Below are 19,087 nucleotides of genomic sequence, written 5' to 3'. Positions count from 1 at the left end.
TAAAAATAGCGGGTACAGTAAGCGACAGTAAGATTCAGGGCAACCTGCTTTTCTTTGTGTATTTCTTGTTAGCAGTGAAGAACCTGAGCAGCTGCATATTGAATGGGCTGCAGCGATGCTTGAGAGCTGTTCAGTAGAGAATAAAGAGCTACACGCAGTCTAAACAGGACAAGATGCCAGTGTGAACCAAACTTGCAATGATTTGTTAGCCAAGGACGCTTTTAATCTTTGTACAAAGCTTCGATAAACATGAGTTATGAGGTAAGGAGCCAGGGTCAGTGCTGTTTAGAAACGCCACACTGTCAAAAGCTACAATTATAGGATGTCCTGAAGTATTAGTCCTTTTAGCTGTAAACCAATGATAGAAGGCTTCATATTCAGGTTATCTAAACACCGTCTATGTCCATGCATATAACAGTGAACACCTACTGCAGTAGAGTACCACCAATGTAGAGCGGTCGCGCACACATCTAAAAACCATTGCTGGCAGGTGCTGGACCACAAGAAGACAGCAGTGAAGATATAACTAAAGGTACGCACACTGTAACTCAATTTATTTGCACATCCACGTGTGACTAGCAAGCTCATGCTCTTTCTCAGACTTAGTGATTGGTCATAGCGCCTGGGGGAATTACATTTTTTTGTATCAGTTGCTAAATTAGCCTCATTTTTTAATCATTTGAGTTTCAGCACCACATATACTTATTAACCCCAATTGAAATGTCTAAAAGAGGCAATTTGTTTTTATAAAAGTGATTAACTTCTCTTACTTGAAATAAAATGTTGTTTTTTTTGTTTGTTTTTTTACAGATGATTCAATTATCAGCAATGAACAAAAGCTCTTTTGTTTGGCTTTTTGTGCAGATATACTCACAAAGGAAATTGGTTTGTAATTCGATGCATTTTTTTCTGCAGTGTAATTTACAGAGTTGCAGTCGCTGGTGACAGCCCGACATTGTCTCCTTTTGTGAAGTAGCTGCGCCTAATCTCAGGAGTTGAAAGTTCTTAAACTTGGAGCCGCATATCAACAAGACTGTTGATGACTGTGTCCCTGGCAGCGCTCCCATCGTGCTCTTTGTAGCAGAGCACCTTATGTGATCATGGCCCGAGCAATTTGTGACAATGGAGCTTTAATAGAAAGTCCTGAAAAATGCGTTAGTCATGGCTCCCACACATCAGCGCTGTCCTTTTTTTTGTCTCAGCCACAAGCTGTCATTTCCTGTCAACATTCTCGCTCCCCTCCCTCTGTTCTCTGATCTTTAGCTTCCTGTAAGCTCTGATAAACTTCCTTTTTCCTTCCTAAAGTCTAACCCCGCCTCTCCATGTCACCGCTTTCTTCTCCTCGGTTTTCCCATCTCATGTGCTCTCATTAGGAGACATCCGTATCTCAAATCCCAGCTGGCAGGATCATCGTAGTGCAAAGTGTTGGGAAGATCACAGGGCTGCTCCTAATGAAAGGTGTGTGCACGGGCTATTTCTACATTACACTCCCCTCGACAGAGCTGTCAGATGAAAGGGCATAAATCCATAGAGGGGGGGAGTTGGCAGACAAGATGGCAGATGTAAACCTTTCCAGGACAATGGCCAGTTAGATCCAGCAGAGCATTAGCGCATCAACGGTAAAGTGCTCATAATAGCAGTATGTCTTTTCTTCTTTTTTTTTTTTTACATTAGATGGCCAACCAGCTGTTTTTTTTATCTTCACTTTCCCTTTCTCTCGTCATCAATGCTCTACGACCCTTTTACTTTCTCTTTTACTCCGTCATTTGATCTATTTCTTCCATATCGCAGTCATCTCGTGTCGTAAAGCTGTTTATAGTGTTAAATCATCCTGCAGAAGTGACGGGATTTACTTCATAAAGTAGTGGCAGAGTGCACTGCTTCACTGAAGGGAAAGGGGAAGAGTGCTCGTGGGCTCTATCAGTACCATTACGTATCCTCTCTCATTAGACCAAACCTCATAGATCTCCAGGGCCGGAGAAATGTGCCTTTGATGGCATCGCCTGTGTTTGGAAATGTAAATGGCAATAGTTACTTTCACCTGAGGATGATTGCCACCAGCACTACGTACACAGCCTCATTCTCACGCAACGTCTTTGCTTAATCAAGAAGAACCTCACTCTCTTCGCAGAAACCCCCAGTTTGCTCTTCAGCTCTTCCCCTCTCTCCATTTATTGTATACACACACACACACACACACACACACACACACACACACACACACACACAGACCTGAAACCCATTCAGCATATCCAAGCTACTGCAGTATGATTATTCATATGGCAATGAGGCCGGATCAATTTGGCAAGGCTGCCACGGCGTGATGGGAGTGTTTCCGGATGATGACTTAGGAGTCCTGCAGCTTCTCTGCAGCTTCTCTGCAGCTTCTCTGCCAAGAGCAGGGAATTCAAACGTAATCAGGGGCAGGGACCCCTCCCTCCTCCTATCTCCCAGAGAGCCGCACGGGTCGAGGCCAAAACGGGAATAGAGTGAGGGAGACAAAAGTCAAAGTTGAGGCAGCATCCTGCACGCTCCCGCCCTCTGTTTTCCTCACAGGGAGCCGGAGGTTTTCTCCCATGAGTGATGGGCTCATTTTAGGGCTATTGGAGAAACTTTTTTTCTGTTTCACTCTGAAAGGGGACATTAGTAAGATTAGCTTTGTTCTAGTCTCTCGGTCCTATCTTAAAATATTATCTCTCTCACACACACACACACACACACACAGTCTTCCAAATGTACGCACAGCAAGGCTGTTGTCCATCCATCAACCACAAGGCGCAGCCAGGGTGTGCTACAGCATCTGAGCCCCTCAGCTCACCCCTGTCCGCAAGACATGGCCACACCAAGGGGAGGAGGCAATGATCGGCCCTAATCAATAATACATCGACTGCATTAAAGCGTATGAATAAGTCATGGGCGGAAAGAACCCAGTCGTCAGGGCGCACCCACCCACCCCCCCACACACACACACACACACACACACTGCAAAGTGATCTTATACTTAGGCCAGCGAAGATGAACAGACAGAAAAAGAGAACAAAGCAAGGGCTTTAAGTTGTAGGGAATTTATCACCCACCCACTGACATTCTGTTGCATGTTGAAGCTCCACTCTGTCTTTCACCCCCAACAACTCCAATCTCTCTCTCTCTCTCTCTCTCTCTCTCTCTCTCTTTCCCTTTTTCTCTCTCTCTCTCTCTCTCTCTCTCTCTCGTACTGGCCTTTTTTCCTGCGGGTGGAATAAATAAGTTATTATATCCATGTGTCCTAAAGCTTAGCAAGGACCGTTTGAATATAAATAGTTAATTTGCCTCCATAGTAGAGGCCTCGCTTTGTGACATAGAAATATATTTGTAATTACATTTTTTTTTAATTTTTTTTTTACAAAGAGCAGGGGGCGACTGTTTTGGTTGACTGGAGATGCAAGATGAAATTGCCTTACACAAATAAGTCTGCCAACGTTTTGCCCCAAACACCATGTGAGACAGGAGGGAGCCGTGAGAGAGCTCGATGCAGACTTGTATGTGTTGCGCTAACAATAACGTGTGAACAGCCTGTAGACAATCTGAACACTGGGTTAAAAAAAGAGTGTTTTACAGAAAGTACAGAGTGGTAACTGTGCCAAGACTTTGAATGGGAGCAGCACTTTTGAATTATTAATGTCTCAGATGTATAGAGATGGTATAACTATACAGCAGTTTATCCTGTGTGTGTGTGTGTGTGTGTGTACACATCATCATTTCTTTTGGCAGTCGGTAAGTTGGCGCTTGATGCCAAAGTGTGCTTGTATGTGTGCGTTTGTTAAAACCTAAAAGTGTTGTCTATAGCTTCACCACAAGGCATTTTGGAGTCAATCCATGAAGTTTTGAAAGGCCAACAGTTCATCAAAATGTTTTACGACTGCTTAAAGCTGCGCAGGCGTGTGCTAGCGTGCATTTATGTGTGCTATTATCAGTGGCTGCTCTTTGATGAGCGTGCCTTGTTGTGACTTTGTGTTGTGATGCTGCGCTCCTCAAGGAGGTGCAGGAAGGGAAAGGAAGCAGCTCTTTGTTTTTTGCCAACAGAAGTATGTCAGGCAGCAGTACTCGGGGAGCAGCGCATTTTGAAAGATATCGCAGCCTATTAACCCACGTGAAGATTTTTTTTTTTTTTCTCAAATATTGTGCCGCACACTGCATGGGAGGAAAAACGGGGGCGAAACGGAACAGTGATGAAGCAAGTGAGTCGGAGAGGCAGAGGTGGACGGATACGTGCGCTTGAGGGAGTGACGGGAGATAGAGACGGCAGAATATTACCGTCAATCGAGTTGATGTAGAGCGTATTAATGAACTACTTCCTTATGTAAAGGATTCTGAACCGAAATGTTTTATATCCTGAACAACACATCGACTGCTTCGTTCACATATTGCATTATAGATAGTAAGTTGACAGGCAGTCATTTATCTCATTTAATGCCAATTGTTTATTATAAGGTTTGAAATACTTTTGACTTTTGACTGGTGAGTCTTTTCCATCCCGAGCTCTGTACACTGCACATTAAACTACCACTGATAAACATTTCACTCACAAACACATTGAGTATACTGTACAGCTAACTGTCTTCTTGCTGCTGCTACAGTAAAGTCGAGGCGTTAGCATGTCTTTTGATTAAGTTTCACTTCCTGTGTTGTGTAGCCCATTTATGTGAGCGTTAATATTGCTTGCCATGTAAATAACCTGTTGCTTTACTGGGCATGAAGCGCAAAGCATCTGCACTGCGGTTACATGCTGATTAGCTGCTTAACTGACAGTGAACAGACGGATGACGGTGCGCCTTTTTCCTTTTTGTTTTGCATCCAAATGCAGATTAATTTTTGTAACAATGATGTCAGTTCTGACATTGAACTTCCCAGTTGTAGCGATTCTAAACCAAGCTGCCAGAGCGGTTCACTTTAACTTCTACTCCACTTTGTGCCCCTTTTTTAAAACGGTACATCCGTATGACACCACAGATTTGAGCGGGAATGATATTAGTTGATTCTTGCTGCGATAGATGACGGTACATTTGCAAATCTAAATGCAAACCAGCTGTCCAAGGTCACGGGAAGCGATTGTTTTAAAGGAAACATTTGAGCGGTGGAATTAGATGACATCGCTCTAAAAGGAATTGAATTTCATTGACTTAAACAGCATCCCCATACGGTAAGTGTGTGTTTGGAAAAAAACATGCTGACACAGTGTTTTTGAAAATGGATGTACCACAGACGTATGGGGGGGAAAATCATAATAAAAAGGATGGAGGGACGGTGGAATGAGAGAAGTTATATCTCGGGGAGGAGCAGAGCGCCATCACTCTTACGACATTGTCCAATTAGAGCATATGATTAGTGTCGACTGTCTCCAGTGAAATTGAATCTATCAGCCAGGCTCGGATTGCTGCAGGTCTCTGCAATTTAGCTATCACTTTGTCTCTGTCACCGCAGAGCTGCTAATATAAAACTGACATAATGGATGATTTCTACTTAAGGCGTAGCTTGATTGAAGCTGATTACGTTTCACAAAGTTGTATTATATTTCCATAATGTGTGTGCCTGGTGAGAGGGTGTGTGTTGGTGAAAGAGAGGAGAGTTGGAGGACTTTCAGTCAGCTAAAGCTCATCTAAACATCTGGAGTTTGTCTTTAGTGGGGAAAGGTTACAATCGGCATTCATTGCCAGGACAAATGACTCGACATAGTCGGTATTAGCAGGTTTTTATCTTCTGCAGCTCTGAGTGGCAGTGATGGAAACATGACACCCAGGTGAACAGGCTAATTATCACCCCTGACACGCGTCACAAATATTATAATTTATTAACATACTAAACATGCAGTTAGTATTCTCTCCTCAAAGCCATCACACTCCAGTCAGGCAACAGTGATTCGACCTCTCTGGTCATTGTAAAACACGCTTCACACTGAACAGAAACAAAGTGAAACTCATCAAAACCTTCTTTGGTCGTCTTTCCTCAACAATCACCAGCTCTGATTTGAGTTTGAAGGAGAGTCTGAAGTCTTAGTGTTTATTTTTTAACAAAACTACATATACACACTTACTTTGGTGGGAAAAGGGTATCATTTGTCTTTGTCCTTTTTTTTTTTTTTTTTCAGGCTACCAGAGCCGAGGGCAGACCCACGGGACTTTGACGACAATGATTCTGGACCCTCCATGGGCCACGCCCCCTGATACCAGCAGACCAGACTCCTACTACATTCACCCGTCCTTCAATGTCTACTTCAGCCAGCCGTCAGCTGAGCTGTCAGGCTGGCCCTCTCTTTCTCTGTCAGCCGTCTCCTTTTCTACCCCTTTCCCCCTCGCCCCTCGCCGTGCCTGCTGGCAGTGAGCTGACCTTGAAGAGGGGTCGATGTGACAAATATGGATGGCCACGTCTTTTCTGTGTCTGAACTTTTTTTTTTTTTGAAATTCCTCACTAGCTACAAACTTTCTTTAATTGAAGCACACAAGTTACGTGCAATCAATTACCGTCAGGCTCAATGTCCACAGCCAGTCGGATCCTTGGCTTCCTGGTGAGCCCGGCTGACTCGGAGAGGAGCCCGGGTAGGCAGCCGAGCATCTGTTACGCCCGACAGATGTCAGAAATGGGAAATTCCGTAGCGCCGGTTCTCTTCACACTTCATTTGTGCACAATATCATTTTGTTTCTGTCGTTTTGACAAACATTCGAACAATCCTTGGGTGTAAAAAGGGAACTTTTGTCAGATGCCACAATGCCTTACGTCATCGAGAGAATATTACAACGGTGTTTTAGGTGTGTTTTTAATGTTGACAAAAAAAAAACAACCTAAGTGTCCCTCGCTTTTGTTTAATAATGTTGTACTTTCCATCATCCTGTTCCCCTCACCCCTCTGCCCTACCCGCTGATTCTTTATGCTTGTTGATTCGAGCGCACTTCCTTGTGTGCTTGTCAGATCTATTATCAGAAGCGGGGGACATTTTGACGCCTATCGATTGGCGAATGTTGTTGAGTCTTTGTTAGGTGAAAATCGAACTGTCATTTGACTGTGCAAAATAGCACTCCGGCAGTATCAGCTCTCTATGCACTGTAATGTAAAGGCTCATTACTCCTGGCCAATCTGCAGGGTATGACAGATTGCAATCCGGACGAGTGTACGCACTTTCTACCTTGACCCACTCAGCCGTGGCTTTCATTCATGATGTACCGCCGCAAGTCCGTCTGTGTCAGCAGAGTTTGTTTTTAACGTGATTGATCCTGTTGCCTTTAATTCAAAATTGAAAGTGGTGTCACCCATCATATGTGGGACATGTTTGACAACAACATGACTTCACTGTGCTGTAGCGTTGCACTAAGAAGCACTGAGAGTTGTGTACCCACCCAGGGGAAATGTCTGTGTGTCAACAGCCTATTGAAATGACTCCAAAGGGCTCCGTCTTTATTCTAGTGTAACAACAGGCACAAGTCTGACTGTCTGATATTTCCTCTGGTTTTTATTTGTCTATTATTTTGTCTTGAATCTATAAATAAACAGCCAGCTTCTTAGATAGGATGTTGAAGAGGACATTCATATTTTCACTTTAGGAACAATTCCTGTATTATTTTTCTCTTGCAAAAACCACTGCAGACACCTGAATACCATCAGTCATCCAAGACGCTGATATCAGAAAACCTCGCAGGCATGCGACGATGGATGGAGACAGGAGGAGAGATGAAGTGCTGTAAAGACGGGAGGAGGGAAGGGGAGGACTTCTACTTCTCCTTCATCAAAATGCAAAGCAGGAGCTCATCCAGACAGGACTGGGAATAGTAGGTTTGGAAACAAACGGGGGTTGATGGAGCGGGAGAGCTCTTTGGGGTCTCTGCTTCTCCACAGAGGCATTTAAATGCAGACTGGTTTTATTCCTACGAAGCCAGAACCCACTTCCATCAGCTCGCAGCCTCAATCAGAAAGCCTTTGTCTCTACGCTGCTTATTTTTCTTTCTCACTTTACTTCTCCTCAAAACAGCACTATGTGGCTCACTCTTTGCTTCACTCCTGCTGCCTACCAGAGCCGCCTCATCAAGCCAAGGATGCTTCTTTTTTTTCTTTTTTTTTCAGCATGTCTGATCTCTCCACATTGAGATATTGACTGTGAGAAACTCATTTAGCCGGTGGTCATTGCTATCTGGGTGGTAACACATCTGGGTTTGCATTCTCTGGTGAGTTTCCCTTTACAGAAATAATGGGGTGTAATGATTTACCGCATGAGGCATTGATCCTCTGCATTCACTAAGCCACTGCTGACTGACCAAGCACCAGAGCACTCAAACCCTTTTAGAGATTTTTTTTCTCTTGTGTGTGTTTTACTGTTTCTGAGGCTAATTTGATTCAAGCCCCCCCCCCCCCCCCCCCCCCATCAAAGAGAGGCTGGTTTCGGAGAATAATCATTACGCCGTCATCTGCGTCACCTCCGACGTGGAGTCTGGCATGATCATAGAGATAATAACAGACCTGATGGGGGACAATGTGCCTGTTGTCTGGGGAGGAAATGGAGAGAGGAGAAGATTGTCTGATCTAATTTAGCCGGGGAGACCACGAAGTTCCCTTCTTTTCCACACCCAATTACACCTGCTCTTCCAGGTTCACTTCACTGAGCGTGTTCACACAGAGGCACAATCAACACAAGCACCAGCTGTAAGACCTACGCTTTCCTGGTGGGGCAAAAAAAAAAAAAAAAAAAGACTATTTGTATTGACATGAATTAATTGCTTCATGGGTTGTGAGATTGAATTAGCTACGTGACATGCTTGCTAGCGGTCATGCAGCTTTGATTGCCGCCTTTAATAGAGCCTATTTCTCTGTGCCATCATTCATAAGACAGTTGGTGTCTGTGGTTTCACAGTAATAGAGCAGCTCCACCAGCCCACCATGACTTCTGTTTATTAGCATGCAAGGGCTGGAAGAGAAATATGAGATGTCTCATACATACAGAACACACATTGCCCTGAGATGTAAGTGTGTGGGTGCGTTTAAGTACTTGCGAGGATGTGCATTAGCCTGTAAAAAATGACAGTTTATTTGCAGAGGCCCAAACCTCTTGTACCATTCAAGAGAATGTGTTGCTTGTCTCGCAGTAAATGCACTTTCTTATACATCTTTCCCCTTGGCCTCTTTACTCACACACACAAACACAAAAGAAATAGGCATCAGTTAAGAGATGCTAGCCCCGATTTTTACATTTTCCACTGTTTGTTTTGGGTTCAACCACTCACTGAAACATGCATGACTATTACAATACATGACATCGCTCATGGGTGTTGTGAAAGATCTTTGAGTTTAACATTTTTATTCCTTATGTGGGTTTCCAATGTGTTTATTATGCATTTTGGATACAAAATGGGAGGTAGAGAGCAAAGAAAAAAGACATATTGGAAAATACGGAAGTGCTCTTTGCACTTTTGTTCCCAACTCTAATTTACAGCTCAAGCTTTACTCCATTTCAATGAATGTGTTCCACAAAGGGCTGTAGCACCTCTGAAAAACGCTAATGGGAAATACATCAAGTCGTCGAGTTTCGGCTCACATGGGATCCAGCCGGCGAGAAGGTGCCACAGATCGTGGACCATTCCAGACTGACTGACAACGGGCATCTGTCAGACGTGGCAGGTACAGACAGCCGTCTGGCAGCCCTAGCTTATGAACAATGACTGGGTGGAGACGAGATGGCCAAGGAATCCATCTCTCCGCTAGACAGCTCCCATCACTCTTACATCCCCGAGTCAGCAAAGACACCTTCGGGCTTCTGTCTCTAATTTCCGTGCAATCGTTTCCCATCTGAGCATCCTACTTGGACGAGTGAAAGAATTGTAGAGTAGGATAGGGAAAGAAGACGGAGGTACTGTGATGAAAAGAGCAGCAGTACCAGGGTTTAGAATAATGATTAGAGTTTAAACTTAAAGGTGCAATGGGGAGACATGCAACCGGTCGCATGCAAAGTGATAAAGATCATGGTGGCGTGGATGCAGTGGAAAGGAGCCGGGATGCTCGGTTTCCTCCAGCCGATAATGGAACGTGCTTCTGAATAAAATGAACATCCCGCCTAGATAACACCTACGGCTGTTCCTTCTGGGAGCTGTAACACATTATACTCTCTCTGTCACAGCTGTGATGAATCATCCTCACCGAAAGGATGAATTTAGAATGTAAAGAAGTGGGAGGCAAAATATAGCCTTTGCAAGCTCGCTCTCCAAAAATCTCTGCTCAAAGGTACGTGGAAGAGAAAACAATATGTCTATATTGTAATATCAAAAAAGGAATATAACATTTCTCTGTTGACACAAATATGTCTGCATGCGTACGACATCTAACAACGTTATGTTAAAATCCTCGAGATGAGTTTGACGTCCGCCCACACTAACCGCTCAAAGAAACCTGTCATCTTGGCTGGCTCCCCTCGTGTTTTCCCCCTCCGTCTCCTCCGCGCTCTCCATCATTGCTCATGCCTCTCATCATTCATGCTGTGTACACAGTCTGTCCCATTTCTCGTTGCCCAGGCTCCTCCGGAGCTTGTTAATTGCGTTGGTGACACAGGTCTGCGTGTGAAGCAGCGGTAGTAATTGCTCTGGCCTGGTCCGAGGTGAGGAAGGTGTGCAGCCGTCTGGCCTCCAGGTCTGCCCCAAGGCTACGAGATTAGATACACGCCTCCATGTTTGATGAGGTGGATAGCATTAGCAGTTTTATCAGGGACATTGTCTCACATCAAACTTGTACTGCTCTCCTCATTGGGTTTGCCAGATTACACTGCAGATACACTATAAATTCAGTATACATGCTTTATTTTGCTCAACCAGTAGTTGGAAATAAAGTGTGTACAATATTGTGATGGCCTTTAGATTACAGCCGGGGCACCATGTTATCCATTCACTTTATTTGTTTCTCTTCACTCTAATACAGGGAGCTCAAATGCCATCACTTTGCATAATTTGTAGACTCACGTACACACAAGAGTGGACGACTTAAACTCCTGCTGTTGTACAAATATCTTTCCCTCAGTTCGAAAGCTTAGTGTCAGTGGCCCCCATTCATCAAGCTGCTCTAGAAGAGACCGGAGAGGCTGCCGTGAAATCATCCGAAATAAATCAAAGGCAGCGTTTGGAGGGAAACCAGTGAAATCAGTTGACCGTTCGTATATAAGACATATAACATGATGCAGGTTGATTCATTAAAAGGAATGCTTGACACACCTTGGTGAAATGTACCTAAGCCACAGTTGATATTTATGTGTCAGACGTTTTTGGCACAACTTTACTGACTTGCAAGGTGAGTGGAGAAGGGAGGCAATCGTAAAGATGACCAATGAAGGCGCAGCGATTTCATCTGAGTAAGGCAACAGGCCAAAACCTGGCAAGGTGGCTCAGTGGGGGTGGAGTTTTCCTCCCGTCGTAAAATACGTACATGTAACTAACTAATGTAACTAACATGTTCTTCACCGGGTTCACTTGACTAACACACTGGCCTTAGAGCTTAACTTGGTTCCTTGAGGCTGCAACACAGCTGCCCACTGGTTGCTAAATGGGTCAAATGCAGAGGACAAATTTCCTCACAGTGACTAATGAAGTATAGCGTAGCAGGTGTTGCTTGAGTTTTTTTATTTCAAGGTTGCACGAGTTGCTGCCAAAAGTAGAGGTTTTTTTTGGCAGTCGTAGAAGTGGGCCCAAAGGATGTCGTAGAAATACATTTAGGAAAGTTATGTAGGCGGATTGTGGTGGAGTATCTTTCTCTATTCTAACCAATTCTCAGGTCAGAAAGTCTGTTCTTTTTCACATTCTACAGTACAATTGTACCACTCTGGTGTGAAACAGCCTATTGAAATGTACATTTACTTGTCAGGAGGAATCCACCAAACTCCTGGTATGGAACATGCGGAGCTCACTCATCTTTTGAAGCCTGCTCACTGCCAGGTACATATACTGTGTGCCTGCTTTTGGTAATGTCAGAAACATGGTATGCATTTGCTTGACTAAAGTCTATGGCCTTGTGTCCTTGTGTCCTCTAATCAAGTCACACTGCCACTTTAATTTATATGATGACAACAGACACAATACAAACCAGAAAACTGAGTGAGCGTAAAGGAATTCACAGTTTAGACAGGGAATGTCAATATCAGAAAGAATTTGTACAGTGATCATGATTTTATCCATTTAGTTCTTCACTGACATGTCCTTGTACTTCCCGCCTAAACAAAGTGTTTTCTTCAGCAGACCCCCCCCCCCCCCCCCATGGTGACTGCTTAATCATGATGACAAGCATCTTAAAAATCTGATGCTAATTGGATGCAGTGATGATAAAACATTAACTGTCTTGTATTTTCAAATAGCATTCTCTCCCTCAATGAGAGTTGTTCTAGATGTTGTTTGGAACTGATTAAAGAAAAAGATTTACAACATCTGTCGTAGCCACACTCTTAACGCCTCTCGGTTTCCTGTTTTCTGTCACCTCTTTGGTGTCGCTACACTTCTACTCTCAGGCAACTACACATATAGAAGCAACAGTTGCAGGTATGTGCTAATGACCTCTGTTCGAGGGGAAACACTGAACGTACCTCAACACTTCCTCTGCATATAAATCTAGAGTTTGCTCCTGATGCTGCTTCTAAGAGACTACAATCAATACCGTACAATGTTAGATAGAATGTCTGGATGGCTTGTGCCGTAGCCCACAAACTCCCTGTAGACATTGGTTCACTGAATTGTTAAAAGTATGAGACACAAGAGGAGAAATTAAAGTTTTAAAGGGTTTTTTTTTTTTTGGCTTGCCATTTTTGACGGATTTCTCCTAAACTGGAACGGCAAATTGGCAGAGTAGATGTGTCAGACTGTTATGTTTGTGATGTAGCTTCTCCTTTTCAAGGCAGAGAATAAAGGTGTGGTCTCGAGGGGTGATATTCTTCTGCAGAAAAAGACGGCAGGCAGAGAGAAGCATCACAAGTAGTGTGTGAACTGGGGTGCCGTTTGAAAGGCATACAAACGTAGAGAAACGAAAACTGTAAACAGGATATGAGGCCGTTTCTTCACCTGGTTCATAATTCTATTGCCGATAGAAAACGTTTTATGATGTGTAGATAGAGCTCCTAGCATAAATACAGGTGTTATAGCATTCAAGGGGCTTTAGAATCACTTGTATTTAATTTCCAGCGAGGCATCCATGTTTCTAGGTAGCCTAGGAGTCCGTATTCAATCATCCTTTAGCATTATTGATGCATCTTTTATTTGTAGTAGAGGAAATTGGACATGGGGCTTATAATAAAGGGCAGACAATGTGGAGATGGAGCAGAATGAAAACTAATTCTGCTCTGCAGCAAACTGACACATCAGGGCTACTCTGAAACAATGCTGGGTAGTGAGCTTTGCTTTCAAGGCTAAGAGGAGGCTGTTGTTGAAATGGTATCATGAATAATACACAAGGTAGCACAAAGGAATTAAATGTGTTTGCATTTTTCACTCATGTCCACACACGCCACAGGGGCCCCAAATCCTGTCTTTCTTCGATTTCATTGTCTCTCCAAAAACAGGCCAACATCCATTAGTGCTGGCAGGCAGGGGATTGAGATGAATGTGTTCCAATTTTAACCACCCTTCTGAGTGCCCCCGCAGGGTCTCGCGGCATACAAGGGTGACTGTGAAGTGAGAGCTGGAGCTGTCCCAAGGCAGCTTGGACTGTTTCAGAGTGGCCTTGCGATCTCTGCGGGTGGAATACCAAACACACAGCCGTCAATGTGCTCGTGCCATTTCACATAAATATTTGCACCGGCAACTCTCTCCCATCTGTTGTGTGCTTCCTCTCTCTCTTGTGCGCACACTATATATCACTTGAGAACACTGCAGCTTCAAAGGTCGGCCTCTGAAAATGTATGTAGTCCCTTCAAACGTGGCCGCTCTATCCCCATTACCATGCCCGCGTGGCAGATAATGGGCAGAAAGATGCCACCAATGTGCACGCAAACACACTGAGAGCCCTGCTTGATAACTCAGAGGAGAAGAAATAACCAGTTTGTTTGTTTCTGAGAGCTGATATTTGTTTATTCGCACTGCACTTGAGTCATATTTGCACTGAATCCTCATGAAAGCTTTGTGTATGATTTAGGGAGTAATGAGTGGATACAATAAAACTTTCTTCTCTCGCTCATGTTTAACATCTTTCTGTTCCTTTGAGGAGATGCGTTAAGCCTCTGAATCGGGACGCTCATTTAAGCCTGTCTCCACCTCACCGCACCGGAGGCCACAACTCGGAGAACAGAGTTTGAATTTGACCATGATATATGGGTGGCCATCAAGATAATGATGAAAAAATGGCTGATTAAACGAGCATCCGGTGTTAATGTTAATTGTTCTCCTGATGAAAGGTCAGGCTCAGCATGTGTCTGAGCCCAGGCGCCACCAGCAATGGTGTTCAACGAGACTTTCTCAATTGAATTATCCGCCGGGAGACAAAGACGGAGGGCCAGCGCTTTCTGCTCCCAACTGACATTTATAGAACATGCTGGGTCCTGAAGGCAGTTTAGCAATAGAAGGCAGTTAGTCGCCCCATCAAATGTGATGGGGGATGGATCGCTCTCCACCTTCCTAAAAAGAAAAAAAAAACACATCATCACAAACACTTCAAGCTCATAAATAATCATTTCAAGTGTGTGTAGTTAAGCTGTTGCACACAGACATGCACCGACACTCCCTCTTCTGTCTACATTCTGGATTTGGCCCTTCCCCTGCCGATACGCTGAGGTGCCCACCCCTCCTCCTCTGAGGATTAGACATGATCAAAGCTACGCTTTGAGCTCATTCCACGCTCACATTTCCTCCCTCCAAATAGCAGGTGGGAAACTCCCATCGGCCCCCACACACACACACACACCTCTGTACCAGCCAGCAGGGTAGGCTTCGGGCATGCTCGAGGGAACTGGGAGATACGCGACCCAATGCTGCTTAGAAACTTTCTATTACCTGTGCATTCATTCCCATGACGTTGCAGTGTGTTTTGAGTCCATGTCCTGTGTGTGTGTCGGTGGACTCGTTTATCGGTGAATCACGTTGCCTTCACACCTCGAAGGATGTCTGTTGTTTAGCTGCTTCTGATGACGACCTCTTTTTGTCAGTGAGTCAGTACTGGCTGACGTGTGTGTGTGTGTGTGTGTGTGTGTGTGCACGTTTGTATAGACTGCTATCCCCCCATGTCACTGTGTGTCACAGCCCCATAGCTCCTCCGCCCTTGCCTCTAACAAGAGTTCGCCCAAGGCCAGGCAACATAACAAAAAACATTTATTAGCTTGTGTGTGTGTGTCCATCTGTGCGCATTTCTGTCTATGTGCATGCCAGGAAATGAACAACAGCAACAAAGGGGTTGATATTTTAAAGATGAACACTTCCCATGGGGCTTTGCGGTCGGAGCCCAGCAGCAGTGGGCATTGAGCTGGTAATTCTTCCACCCTGTGATCAAAGGCCCAGTTCTCAGCAAGCTCCCCTGCCACCCTCTTGCCCTTCCCCTTATTTTCCCTCCTCTCTCCTCGCCGCTCCAATCAGAGCCCAGAGCAGCCGGGAGTGAGTTATAATCCAGTGGTGGTGGTGCTTAATATGCCTGAGTCTAGCAGATCGTACTGGTCCCGCCTGTCAAGTAAGCCCTTCGCTGTGCTGACCGTTCAGATACAAACTTCCTCCGTGCTCTAGCTGCACCCAGACCTAAACAATCTATTTCAGTCTAGAAGCCTTTAGGCAGTGCTGCTACCTCCCCTGTGTTCAGTCTCTTGAACAGTTCGGAGCTCCACACATGATCCACTCTATCACGCCCTTGACAAAACCTCTCTTAACGCTCTTAACTTTCAGTTTGGTTAAGATATTTCATGCTCCCTTTCCTCCTAACACCATTTTCACACACCCATCTATATTCATGTACTTGACTGCTGAATCTTATGTATGAACCAATTATTTCTTCCCTGTTTGCTCCAACTTTCTTTTGTTCTCAATAGCTGTCCGCTGCTCCTTCTATTCTAATTCGCACTTCAATAGCTCAAACGTGTCCCTCACTCACCGGCGCTGTGCATATTTGTTCATCTCGTAGACATACAGCACTTCTGTAATATTCCCAAAGTTGCTCTCAATGTCACCTTCCTGCAAATCTGGGTTCTTTTATCCAACACACAATATGACCCGGGGCACCATGCAATCTGATGAAGAATGCAGAATAGGGCCATGGGGCATTTGAGCGGCCAACTTTAGCCCATGAAAAAAAAAAAAAAACACCTGCGACAGTTGGTGGTTCACTAAACAAAGGCAGCCTGCGGGTGTGAGCAGTGGGCCAAGCCAGAATGATTGCTATGAAACAGGGCAAGCCTGCTGGGAGCACTGGTGCCTCTTTTCATCCTGGCCTCACTCCATCACATGACCTTCTGGCCCCGATGCTCTCTCCAGTCCTTCGTTTTCCTCCCCTCTCTCTCTCTCGCTCACTCTCTGTGCTATCCCCACTCCTACTACTCTTCAATATTTTATTAGATTTTGTCTGTTAATTTGGTCACGTGTGCCCAGACTAGTGCACAATGGGGAGTGACTCAAAATGTAATGGGTTCAGTTCTTTTATTCTGTTTAATCTCATTTTGCTGTAATGTTGCCTTTGATAACCAGAGTTACTGACTTTAATGTGATTGGCAGAGGAAAAAAAATATACAATTGAAGAGGTGGACATTATGCAGCAAGGAGGCACTCAATGTCTTTAAAAAGGATGAATTGTATGTATTCGTGATGGAATGAATGAGAATAATTGTTTTACGTTCTCAGACAGATTTCTTAATGCTTTGTCGAGTTTAATTCAATTCTGTAAAATGACTTTGTTGATGTTAAAAGAATGGGCCTCTCCTCCCTCAGGGGGTTTGCAGCACTACGTCATGCTACTTCCACCAATCACGACGGTCGGCGGTGTTGAACAGCTGGTCCACCTCTTTGGTCCACACTGAACTATTTGGCCAAATCACCTGGATTGACAATAAATTCAGTAGAGACATTCATGGCCCTCATGGGATGAATACTGAAGACTCTGGTTATCCCCTGGCTTTTCCTTTAGTGCCACCTTGAGGTTAACAATCATGGTTTTGTGTGAATTGGCCCAACAGCTGTTGAATGGGATGTTGCATTGCTACATATACTCAGGTTCGCCCATGACTTTGGTGTGACAACTTTGTGATCCCCTGACTATTCCTTTAATGACATCATCAGGTCAGCATTTCAATTCATCCAATACTATGGTTTATGACCTCATACCTGCAAAACTAATGACATTCTCACCAGCTGCATGATGATCAGTGCACCTCGATGCCTAAACAGAGCCTCACAGAAGCCTCTCATTCTGACGTACCGCCCCTGGTGGATCTGCTCTCACTCATCAACCATCGTTTAAACAAAATTGCCAATAATTTCATCATATAGAGTGATACCTAAGATTGAACAAACAACAGTTTAGCTTATATTTTGCCTATAAAGAGGGACACGATCTGAGGAATGAAACCTAGATGAGTGCTCGCAGTTGTCTACTAATTATGTGTAAGTGAGAATAGATTGCCCATTGCTCAGCTGGACATGACCTTGTTGGAGGCTGTTGTTTATTTAGAAATGCCACTGCTTGTTGTTTGGAGACCAGACGTGATAATGAACTACTGAGAGCCGGTTAGAGAGTGAATCCAGCCTCTTTCAGCTTTATCTTTGGGATCATTTGGATTTTTATCCACCAGAAACTGCTGACTGGTATCCACTTAAATGACTCTGCATAGTCTTGTTTCCTGTGTATATTTTACTGTTAAATGTAAATCATTACATCTAATTGCTAAATTATTATTGCTCACACTGTGGTATAATAAGTGTCCATATTACCTTTACTCTGTGGGTTTTAATCTATTTTACCATTAACCTATAGCTATTTACATTTACTGAAATAGCCTAGGGGTTGATCTTATTCTTTGATAGTCACATGCCGGCATCTTCCACTGCAATAATGCTATGCTAATGCTATATTTACCATACTTATTATCACCCTTGTATTTTACAATTTGCTGTGTAACCCATCCCAATCTGTACATCATTGTGTCTAGCTTAATTAAGAAGGTAATTGTTGATGCTGCAGGCGCTTCTCCCTCAAATTGCTATCGGCCACCGCCTCTGAAATCCCAAATCAATATCTGTTCCTCGTTTGATTCTCTGCCTGGGCCTTATAGATTGACAGTCGCACACACACACACACACACACACACACACACACACACACACACACACACACACACACACACACACACACACAAACAAATTACCCTTTCTGTCTCCCTCTGATTCAATTGTTGATGCCTATCTGATGTCCCCGCAGTGCTGCCAGGCTCAACGTCAGCTTTGCTAACTAATGTCAGTGGAACCAGGCGTTGGTCACATAATTGAATGATTATTCAATTAATGCCTTTGAAGGAGCATGAAGGAGACTCTGGGCGAGCATGAGTGTGGGCAAAATTCTGCAATTCTGCAAGAACGGATAACTATGTGTGTTTGTGCATGTGGTTCAATATGATTGGTCACATAAGCCTGTGTGTGTGTGTGTGTGTGTGTGTGTGTGTGTGTGTGTGTGTGTGTGTGTGTGTGTGTGTGTGTGTGTCGTGTAGGGAGAGGTGTGTTTTGCTCTGTATATTCGCCACTAAAGACAACTCCTTACTGGACCAGCAGAACCTCGACGTGTCCTCCCCTCTGTTTTTCCTCTCTCTACTGCTTTCTGACTCACACACTCACTCACAAACAGAGATGTCCTTCACGTTGGTACGCTGGTTATTAAATGTAAGATGAATGTCAAGAGACTCGCACCAGAGAATGAGCCAGTCCTCTAAAGGGCCTTGGCATATCGCAGCTACCTCGATGGCAGTCTGACATGAACAAGGACATGTCATCCTGAAGCTCTCATGAGTTGTATTATTGCTCTACATTTTGCACTCGCATTAGATTTAGTGATATACTAGCAGAGCTCTCGATGACAGTGAACTCAGAAACCCTTGTTGGCAGAGTTACAGTATATTTACATTAAACATGCCCTACAGCTTGCATTAAAT

General features: G+C 44.2%; 1 protein-coding gene across 12 annotated transcripts in view; it reads left to right on the top strand.

Moving 5' to 3' along the window:
- The window catches only part of trim44 (tripartite motif containing 44), a 39,802-nt gene extending 32,263 nt beyond the window's left edge, over positions 1–7,539 (top strand). For 4 of the 12 annotated variants that reach the window (XR_012953360.1, XR_012953358.1, XR_012953359.1 and 1 more), the window contains 2 exons: positions 76–532; positions 6,125–7,539. Coding sequence is in view for 1 of the 12 variants with exons in the window: in XM_076088851.1 (XP_075944966.1) it covers positions 6,125–6,200 (76 nt within the window). In the remaining 11 variants the exon portion in view is untranslated. Of the gene's footprint in view, positions 1–75; positions 533–810; positions 886–915; positions 1,459–6,124 lie in introns of all 12 variants that reach the window. The other 8 variants (XR_012953357.1, XM_076088851.1, XR_012953356.1 and 5 more) reach the window with 7 other exon arrangements.
- The last annotated feature ends 11,548 nt before the right edge of the window (positions 7,540–19,087 follow it).

Source organism: Anarhichas minor, unplaced genomic scaffold (genome assembly GCF_050575085.1).
Source record: "Anarhichas minor isolate MPS153535 unplaced genomic scaffold, ASM5057508v1 ptg000011l, whole genome shotgun sequence".
In the NCBI taxonomy this organism is placed as follows: domain Eukaryota; kingdom Metazoa; phylum Chordata; class Actinopteri; order Perciformes; family Anarhichadidae; genus Anarhichas; species Anarhichas minor.
The sequence above is the reverse complement of the archived record's forward strand: the minus strand, read 5'-3'. Positions and strand labels throughout refer to the sequence as shown.